The following is a 10,000-nucleotide window of genomic DNA, read 5'->3' as shown; positions in this document are numbered from 1 at the left end:
GCAAGCTAGCGCCTTGCATGGGAGCTCTACTACCATTGGTGGGTGAATGTCTCGTTTTACTTCCTCTGATTGGTCAAAAACAAAGAAGAACACTCTTTGGGCTTGACTCTTCGGCGCTTTGGATCATACGTCTGTAACGTCTTAAGTGAACATTTGATGTAGAGGAATATTTTTAGCACATCACAGCTGTAAGAAGCCCAGTTGTCTTTTATTACACTGTGACTACAGATAGGAAGGCACACTTTTCTGGGCAATTAGAAGACACCTACATACATCCAGCTCTATTGTGAGACTCTTCTTTCACTCACAAGAAAATTCATGAACCAGAACTAGGTATCTGGTTCATGGGGCAACCGGGCGCTACTTTTATAATCTGGCTGAAGAATTTATTCAAGAATTTTATTTAGGGACAGATTGACAGTAGCTAAAATGTTATCCACTTATTATTCTGGATTAGCACGAAGACAAAATAAACCCTTTCAGGTGGTGTAACTCTAGAAGATTTTTACCACCTGGTGTCCTGTCAGTGGCTAAATGATGCTAAGTGGTGAACTAGCCTGCAAGGACATGGTGTACACATATCTCTTAGGAACCCGGAGTGTTTACACTAGAGAGAAATTAAATTAACGTCATGGTGCTGTCCAACCAGATATCATAAACTTACCATAAATCTGTCAGCTAGCTAAACCTCTCCGCAGTAAGACCTAGATATCTTGCATTAGCTAGCTAGTTTCTTGTTGTAGATTTTAGGCAAGCCATGTAGGTTAGCTAAAGCCTGTCGTAGTTAGCACGCAAACTTCACTGATATGATAGTTAGCTGAGACGAAATGGGCGCTACAAAGACAGAGCTCCTGGGATCCCTCCTAACTTCCTGTAACCACAACCGTCTTCTCTTGGTTTGGAAAGGTGCCGACCCCCCAACAAACAAATTCTGTCTTGCTCTTAAATATCCTCATAGTCTCCACACATTTAGTTCAATGTGATGTCCTGTACAAACTGATTATAATTACTAAAGACGTCCTGCTACAACATTACTTAACAGACATGTGTTATGTGTGTGTGTGTGTGTGTGTAGTTGCATATAGCGGTGAGTATGACACTGGCGCAGGTGATAGTGGACTGTAAGCTGGCTGGAGAGAAGTCCATTAACGCTGCTGGCAACATCACCATTGATGGCATGGAGGTTCTGGGCAGAATGGTCCGATCCCGAGGAGACAGAGACAACTCTGCACCGGTATGAGTGTGTGTGTGTGTGTGTGTGTGTAGGTTATTGCTAATATGTAAAGATACATTCACACATACAATGACTCGCAGAGAAAAAAGCAGCCGTTGAGCGTCCATTTTCAACGAGAGCTGGCAATGTCCAGTGACCGTTGGCGACTAGATGTGGGCGTGTCCGGTGACGCGACAAAGTTGAGAAAACTGTATGGAAATTTGGAGCGACGACTACCAATGGGAGTGAAGACGGTAGAGCGCACGTGATCCCTGATCCACCATAACTGCCGGCGAGTCCCAATTGTTTCGCCAAACCGGCATTGTTTCACTGAGTCCAGGCGCTTGTACTTTGCCGTAGATAGATGGAGCACACCGAGCACACGCCGCTTCTCCTTCATCTAGTAGGATATGATGTATATATACGCTGGTGACCTTTATATACAAATGCTCTCCCTCCAGAACGTTTCATTTTAGCGGGAAGAAAACCGGTTTGTTGTCAAAAGTGGAACGCTACTTCTGCCATCCACTGATAAACGTTACTATGGCAACCAGCAGTAGGAACGTCTGCCGGCGCTTTCATAGCACAGCGACTCGCAGCGATAAAATCACTGTAAGTGTGAATGTAGCTTTAAGGATATGTTTCACTGAAGCTTGTGTTTTTGTATCTCTTAATCTGTACAGTTTTGAATGTTGATTAAAACGATGTAATAAATGTTCTCAGACCTACAGACCTGCGCTCTCAACATGTTTGTGTGTGTGCAGTTTCAGCTCCAGTCGTTTGATATTGTCTGTAGTACATCATGGGCTCGTAGAGACAAGTGCTGCGATCTTCCCAGTCTGGTGAGCTCATTGTCACATCACTGTTATGAGTGTGTGTGTGTGTGTGTGTGTGTGTGTACCTGTGTGTGTACCTGTGTGTGTACCTGTGTGTGTACCTGTGTGTGTGTGTATCTGTGTGTGTATCTGTGTGTGTATCTGTGTGTGTACCTGTGTGTGTGTATCTGTGTGTATCTGTGTGTGTATCTGTGTGTGTGTGTGTATCTGTGTGTGTGTGTGTATCTGTGTGTGTGTGTGTGTGTATCTGTGTGTACCTGTGTGTGTGTGTGTATCTGTGTGTGTGTGTGTATCTGTGTGTACTTGTGTGTGTGTATCTGTGTGTGTATCTGTGTGTGTGTGTGTGGGTGTGTATCTGTGTGTGGGTGTGTATCTGTGTGTGTGTGTGTATCTGTGTGTGTGTGTGGGTGTGTATCTGTGTGTGTGTGTGTGTGTGTCTGTGTGTGTATCTGTGTGTGTGTGTGGGTGTGTATCTGTGTGTGTGTGTGTGTGTGTGTATCTGTCTGTATCTGTGTGTATCTGTGTGTATGTATGTGTGTGTGTGTGTGTATCTGTGTGTGTGTGTGTGTGTGTGTGTGTGTATCTGTCTGTATCTGTGTGTATGTATGTGTGTGTGTGTGTGTGTATCTGTGTGTGTGTGTGGGTGTGTATCTGTGTGTGTGTGTGTGTGTGTGTGTGTGTGTGTGTATCTGTCTGTATCTGTGTGTATCTGTGTGTATGTATGTGTGTGTGTGTGTATCTGTGTGTGTGTGTGTGTGTGTGTGTGTGTGTATCTGTCTGTATCTGTGTGTATCTGTGTGTATGTATGTGTGTGTGTGTGTGTGTGTGTGTGTATCTGTGTGTGTGTGTGTGTGTGTGTGTGTGTGTGTGTGTTGTTTATATTGACAGCTTGTTCAGAAATGTACCTGAGCTCAGTTTAAATATAGTCAGTTAAATGAATGATGTTTGGTGTGTGAAGTTTATTAAATCCTCACACTCGGCCTGTTTGGTTTAGACTCAAAACAAGAGCCATCTTGAAGCTGTATGAGTTTCTTCCTTAGCAGGGATTGGTAAATGTGCACCCCGGTATCAGATTCCGGCAGGAGCCGTGGACAGAAGTTGGAATTCTTTGTTATAGAGGATTCGGATGATATCCACATTTGAGCTTTTTAAATAGGGGTTTATTCTGCGATTTGGTTTCCCAGGCAGGTGTGATTTAGACGTGCAGTTTGCATGATGTTAAACTGGCTGGCTGTTAGCTTCCTGTTCTTCTCAGCAGCATTACCCTCGCAGCCGCAAAACTAACGAATTCAGGCACAAACATGTCCTGGCGTATCCAACACATCTGAGGTGTGAGGAGAAGAAGTTTGTGAATTTGTGAGATTTCATATCTGAAGATTTCAGTACAGAAGTAGATGTGTATAACTTCAATAGTATATTGAAATATTTTAGAATGCAGACTCCATATTCATGTCATTTTTCAAGTCGTATTGTTGCTGTATTTGTTTTTGTTCTGATTTATTGTCGTTTATGTCTTTGTTGACTTCAGAGGAAGGAGGCGGATTGTCCAGCGCTGCCTCGAGCCTGTACATGCACTCAGGACAGTAAAGGCCCTCCTGGTCCACCCGGTCCACCGGTATGCACAGGGACACACACACAAAGTTGTCTGATACACCCACTTATAAGTTTGGTGGATATTTTCTTCACATTTTTTCCCGAAAGGTAAATACAAACTCAAATTTGTGTGTGTGTGTGTGTGTGTGTGTGTGTGTGTGTGTGTGTCTTTGCACTTCACAGGGAGGTCCTGGTATTAGAGGGGCAAGAGGAGATCGAGGAGAACCCGGCCCTGTGGTACAGTTTATTTATTAACGTCTGATCCGTTATACATCACCAAATAGTGTGAGTGTAGTTGTCATTCTCTCTCTCTCTCTCTCTCTCTCACTCTCTCACTCTCTCTCACTCGCTGTCTCTCTGTCGCTCGCTGTTTCTCACTCGCTCTCTCTCTCTTGCTCTCTCTCTCGCTCGCTGTCTCTCTCTCTCACTCGCTCTCTCTCTCCTTTCTCTCTCTCTCGCTCTCTCACTCTTTCTCTCTCTCTCTCTCTCTCTCTCTCTCACTCGCGCTCTCTCTCTCTCACTCGCTGTCTCTCTCTCGCACCCTCTCTCTCTCTCTCTCTCTCTCTCTCTCTCTCTCTCTCTCTCTCTCTGTGTGTGTGTATCACAGGGGCCAGTGGGTCCCAGTGGAGAATCAGGGATACCAGGTCCTCAGGGCCCACCCGGCCCCCAGGGGCTCAGCGGGCGATCCATCAGAGGCCCTCCGGTAACCCACAAAAACACACAAACACGTTTATACACACATGCACAGCACTGTGTTATTAGTCTCCACAATTAAATGTGTCGCAGTTAAACTCCCTGCACATGCCTGATAAATACCTGAACGTTTGTTACTATTTACTTGCAACCTGCTCATTCAGGACCTGAACGTGCTTCTGAGCTCATCACAGAAGTGACCTTAGATGACTGTGAAGTGGTGAGGATAATGAAAGTGTGTCAAGATCTGTATGTGTGTGTGTGTGTGTGTGTGTGTGTGTTTAGGGTGGTCCAGGTGAGAGAGGCGAAAAAGGTGAAGCAGGACCTCGAGGTACTCAGGTAAAGTCAGCACAAACTCCAGCCTTTCACACAGTATGAATAATAATAATAATAATAAGCTTCTTCAACCCCCACCCAAAATAACGAATGTAACAAAACGTTAGGACGATTACAGTGACCTTACAACGAAACGTCAGACATATACAAGTTCATACATTTAGCCAATATACAATAGAGCAATGCATGTAAGTAGAGAACAAAGAAAAAAAACATCAGTTCACCATACAACAGCATACAGTTATACACCACATATGTAAAGGGATGTAAAGGTGAAATCATAACAGGATAAAATCAGACTTATGCAGCACATAGATCAGGTAAAGTAGCTACACTTGCTCGCATCAATAGCATGAACATGGTGTATTAAGATATTGGAATAACGACGACTTAAAACAACAAAAGGCGCAAGCATTCACTGCTGCTCAAGAAGGCAACACGATACGTTAAGAGCCAGGGGGGTGTAAACTTTTGAACAGGTCGATCGGTGTACATTGTTATTATTAACTGTAACTTTGCTTCTTGATACTTAGATCACACACTTCTTCCTCTCATTCCGTGTTTCACTACAGGGCGTCCCAGGAAACCCAGGATCCCCGGGGCGGGACGGCCCTCCCGGACCCAGAGTAACGTTTCTTTCACTCATGATCGGTTTATAGAACCGTCAGGTTATGTAGGATTATCTGTGATTGGCTAACGAGCGTGTTCCGCTCCACAGGGTTTGCCAGGTAATGACGGACCACAGGGAAGAGCAGGGCCTCCAGGAAATATTGTGAGTACACAGACACGTGAAATGCTTCACGCTCCTACAATGTACATCAATCCTCCCATTCGGACATTTTCAAATAGGGTTTTACAATGTGTGTGTGTGTGTGTGTGTGTGTGGATGATGAAGTGCATGTAGATCAGAATACAGCGTGTTCAGTCCTGGCACTCGGCCACGGAGATAGCTAAAAGCACTTCACAGATCAAAATGTTTAGAAAAGCCTCGAGATGCTCTGGCACTGAACATTTTCATTGCGCTCTAATGGGTTTTGGATACGAGCCACTACACCATTACCCTTCTTTTTATTTTTTATTTTTTTATAAGGAGCCTTGTTTATTGTTGATCAGAGATAAAAGCTAATGTGGTCCTTTCACCTCCATTAAAAGAACTTCAGGTGCACATGACATTACTGCGCTGCTTGTTAGAGTTTTCTCCCCCACATTTAGCATGCTTCAAACTCACGCAGGAAAACTCAGCTTAAAACAGTGTTTCTGTGGTGAGTAATTCATATCTTGACCTGATATAATAATAATATAAAAATAAACGTCATTAAACTACACTTTTACCCTCGTTGGGGAATCCAGATTCCACATTAATCCTCTGAAATCCATACACATGCTGGTTTTTCTTTTTTACTGTAATGCAGTGACGGTTTTTTTTTTTGTTTGTTTGTTTGTTTGTTTTTTAACTTTTCCCAGTCTATCCAACCCCCAGTAAAGGATTAAACCAATAAAACGCACATTTTTTTAACGTTTAAGTTTACTTTAAGCATTTCAATATATATTTCTATACTGCCCATGAGTCATTACGTATTAATATACGCCACAGTATGTAAGAAATAATTTTATAATCACGAGCCAGCGTTGTCCAACGATTATGTCCTACTGATATACCTTTTGAACTTGTATATTACACAATCAAGCACAATACACACACATGAAACAAAAATGCGTGAATACAGAGAAAACTTACAGTACTGTGCAAACGTCTTAGGCACCCTATTGTTTTTTTTTTTGTGTGTGTGTTTGTTTTTTTTTTTTTAGTTCAAACTTTGTTATAGATTTTTATTTAATGATTTCTATATTATCGAGTCAGGACAAAGACATTTTAGATTTATAAACATTAGTTTTCCAGCATGAAGTTAAATTTTACAGAGAAATGCTTGTATGTCAGTAAAGAAAGCGGTGTATTAAGCGGTAAGAGACGCTTTTCAGACAAAAAAAAAACGCAATGATGGCTGTTGGGTTTCGCTGCAAAAATAAGAAGCGAGCGCGACAGTCAACGTCTCCAGAAGAACCGTGTCTGGTTCTGTAAGATGCTCAATAACACTTACAGCTCATTTCCTCATAAAACTGCACTAATTCTACCCGAGACTACTTTTTTTCTTCTTTTTTTTTTTAAAGCAAAGGATCATCACACCAAATATTGTTTAATTTATTACAGTTTACTGCTCTTTATAGTATTTTTTTTTTTTTTAAATGGAGAAACATTTCATTTCATTATTTTCAAAGGCATCTTTGCTTTACAGCATTTCTTTGCATGTGACCAAAACTTTTGCACAGTACTGTACATTTATTTTGTCAACTGTAGTTTAGACCCTAAAAACAAAAAGGGGGGCGGGCAATCCCAGCATTATGGACGTGACATTTGCGCTCACATCGGCTATAAAAAATCTCAAAGCCGAGCCAGGCTTTATGGATTGTGACAACGAACGAACTTTTGTTGGAGACGGCACATTTTCTACAGACTTTTCAAGAGCATCACAGAAAGCGTCACGTGTAGAACGTGAAAGACGTTTTATTATTTTGAGAATCGTTAAGAAATAATTGGGATTATGAGTGTGACATCTTTGCGTTATGGACTACGTTTACATGGACAGCGGTAATCTAATTATTGACCTTATTCTGAGTAAGATAATATTGTGATTAAGGTGTTTACATGAGTCGCTTTTAGAATACTCCTCTCATGTACCCGTTTTACATGTTATAGAACATAGATCGATTAACGGCACACGTCATTACGTCACCGCGCCACGCAGTCCGACGTTCCCTCAGAATTTCACGTATCGACATACAGTTGGTCTTCGTTATGGGACCGTATACAGTTTTGGGTGTTTTTATTAAATTTTTTTACGAACTCTTCAAGTGCGGTTAATTATTTGTCGTGCTGTACGTGCTAATAGACGACTGCTTGAAGCCGTGGGCTGCGTCCCAAACCGCGTACTTATCGTCTGTATAGTAGCGGAGATACATGTATTTCTCCTATTACAGGCCTGTAGTAGGCAAGTACGCGGTTTGGGACGCAGCCGTGCTCTCTTTTTTGCCGTCAAACGGTTGAGCGCTGCCGTGTGTGTACGTGTCCTGTCGCAAAATGCGGTGAAAACTCCCACACGACGTTAATAGTGTGATTAAGGTGTGTACATGTCTGTAATACACGTCCATAATGCGACTAAAACAGGAATACTCCACACGACTTAATTCCATTTGTGTTTACTTCGAGTATGACTTTAGTCTGATTAAGGTAATTAAAAATCACTGTTTACATGCTAGTTTCTTAATCAGGGTATCGTCTTAATCGAGTTCATATCGGATTATCGTCATCCGTGTAAACACACTGACGGATAAGTTGCGTCTGAACCAGTGGTCCATATATTCGACGTATAAGCCATGCGGTTTTCTCTACAATTCAACCAGCGAAGTTAAATACAGTGAAATATGAGTAAAAGTCATTTTGTTCCTGTGCTCACTATTTATTTCAATCTTGAAAGAGGTTGGAATTTGTGTACAATCGTGCAGATCTTTCTATACATTCAGTCCATGCTCCGTGAAAGATTGTGTTCAACCCTGTAACCCCGCCTTCCCTCAGTGGGATGCGATCCCCCGATGTCTTCAGAGCGTTCAGTTCTTGAGTGAAAGAGACATTGCTCTAGTTTGTGAACCTGGACTTTTTTCTTTCGTCATCACACAGCTGGATAAATTCTTCGGACGCTTTGCTGCCGTATTTCTTGCCTCGTCATTTTGCACGTGGCTCAGCAGCTGCATTTTCTTAGCTATGGTGATGATACAGTCTGTCTGTACCTTACACACAAGGTCAAAGAGTCTCCGAGTGATTTAATTCAGTTTGAAGCAGCTTCGCAGAAATCTGTGTGTAGATTTAGTCCCTGAGACGTCATGAGGAAGAAACCTCGAGAGGAAACAGTCTCGAACGGGGACCCATCCGCTTCTGGGCGACACTGGGTAGTGCGTTTATGAAACATTACAGTGTACAGGTGTAGTCCTGGGATGAGCACCGGGCAGTGTTTATGATCAAAGCAGCAGTTCGTAGATTCAAATCTGTAGCATGCTGGTGAGCTTATCCAGGCAGATTTCGGGATCCGTAAGGATGATGAATGCTTTTGTTATTACTGAAATGTTTGAAATCACAGGGAATTTCAAGCAGGAAAAGCAGGTAATGTTGCTCTGAAAAGAAATAGAGATGTGGACCCCACAATTCTAGGCCCTTCTTTAAGCCATGCAGAACATTAATGGCGTTTGCTTTGACAACTCTCTGAAGATTAGAACAAACAGCGATCGCTTTCATCTCTTTCGCCCCGTAGTCTTACTATGTGGGCTTATTCCTGCCTCGCCCATGTTTCGAATGTTAACACTGTAAAACAACTGTTTCTGGCATGAAACTTTAAGCCCTTGCCACAAAGCAGTCAGATCTTTCTCAAGGCCGTCTTCTCTTTGATCTCACAGTCTTCTCTCTTTCATCCCACCACCATCCCATAAAGAGGCACTGGGCTTTGCCTCTTTAATCCGGAAGTCAGTGCTTCTGTGTTATGACAGCTGTTCTGCTCTCGCTGCAGGGAGGACCAGGAGCTCCCGGGGCACCGGGTCAGAATGGCCCTCCAGGACCCACCGGAGAACAGGGACCCCCAGTAAGAACAGTGGAATGTTTGTGTGTTGTGTATTCAATGTATGTCGGTCCAAATGCCCAAAAAGTCGTAACTCTTTGTGAATACACTGTTTGACTCTACCCTCTTTATCAGACTATAATGCATGCCAGTGTTTCCCCTCTAGGATTTTGCTTTAGTTTAATATAATTTGACTATTTTCTTGTAGTTTTTATTGTCGTTTTATTTTGTTCGCATAGGACGGTCCGCTTTTGTTAAATTGCTGCTAATATGACACAGAAAATCCCGTAGCAGCCCTAGTGGAAATTTTCAAAGGCTACTTAGGAAGTTTGTTCGAATATTTCAGCATGTAACAAGCCTGATAACGACTTTTTTCCTTACATACAGATTAAGACTGCAGCAAAGACTGAGGAAACAATACAGAAATACAGAAGATCCCAGAATACGGCATCTCAAATTTTTAGACGCTGTGAAGACATAACGCAAAATAAAGAATTCCTGTTATGTTAATGACTTCACTGTGCGAAAAGAAAAGTCGACTTCACTTCATCGTGGGTCTAACTATATAAAATGATGGTGGTTTATAGAGGTTTTGATGCCTCAATTCAAATCCCTTCAACTCAAGGTTAAAAATCGAGTTAAGTGAAATTGATTAAACTCAAAAAGGC

General features: G+C 42.4%; 1 protein-coding gene across 1 annotated transcript in view; it reads left to right on the top strand.

Annotated features, from left to right (window-relative positions):
• LOC128617864 (collagen alpha-1(XIV) chain-like) overlaps positions 1–10,000 on the top strand; it is an 85,908-nt gene that overhangs the window by 67,505 nt on the left and 8,403 nt on the right. Inside the window, 9 exon segments of the mRNA XM_053641058.1 lie at positions 1,076–1,234; positions 1,978–2,055; positions 3,578–3,664; positions 3,826–3,879; positions 4,250–4,345; positions 4,621–4,674; positions 5,244–5,297; positions 5,390–5,443; positions 9,285–9,356. Coding sequence (XP_053497033.1) covers positions 1,076–1,234; positions 1,978–2,055; positions 3,578–3,664; positions 3,826–3,879; positions 4,250–4,345; positions 4,621–4,674; positions 5,244–5,297; positions 5,390–5,443; positions 9,285–9,356 — 708 coding nt within the window.

Source organism: Ictalurus furcatus, chromosome 14 (assembly GCF_023375685.1).
Source record: "Ictalurus furcatus strain D&B chromosome 14, Billie_1.0, whole genome shotgun sequence".
In the NCBI taxonomy this organism is placed as follows: domain Eukaryota; kingdom Metazoa; phylum Chordata; class Actinopteri; order Siluriformes; family Ictaluridae; genus Ictalurus; species Ictalurus furcatus.
The sequence above is the reverse complement of the archived record's forward strand: the minus strand, read 5'-3'. Positions and strand labels throughout refer to the sequence as shown.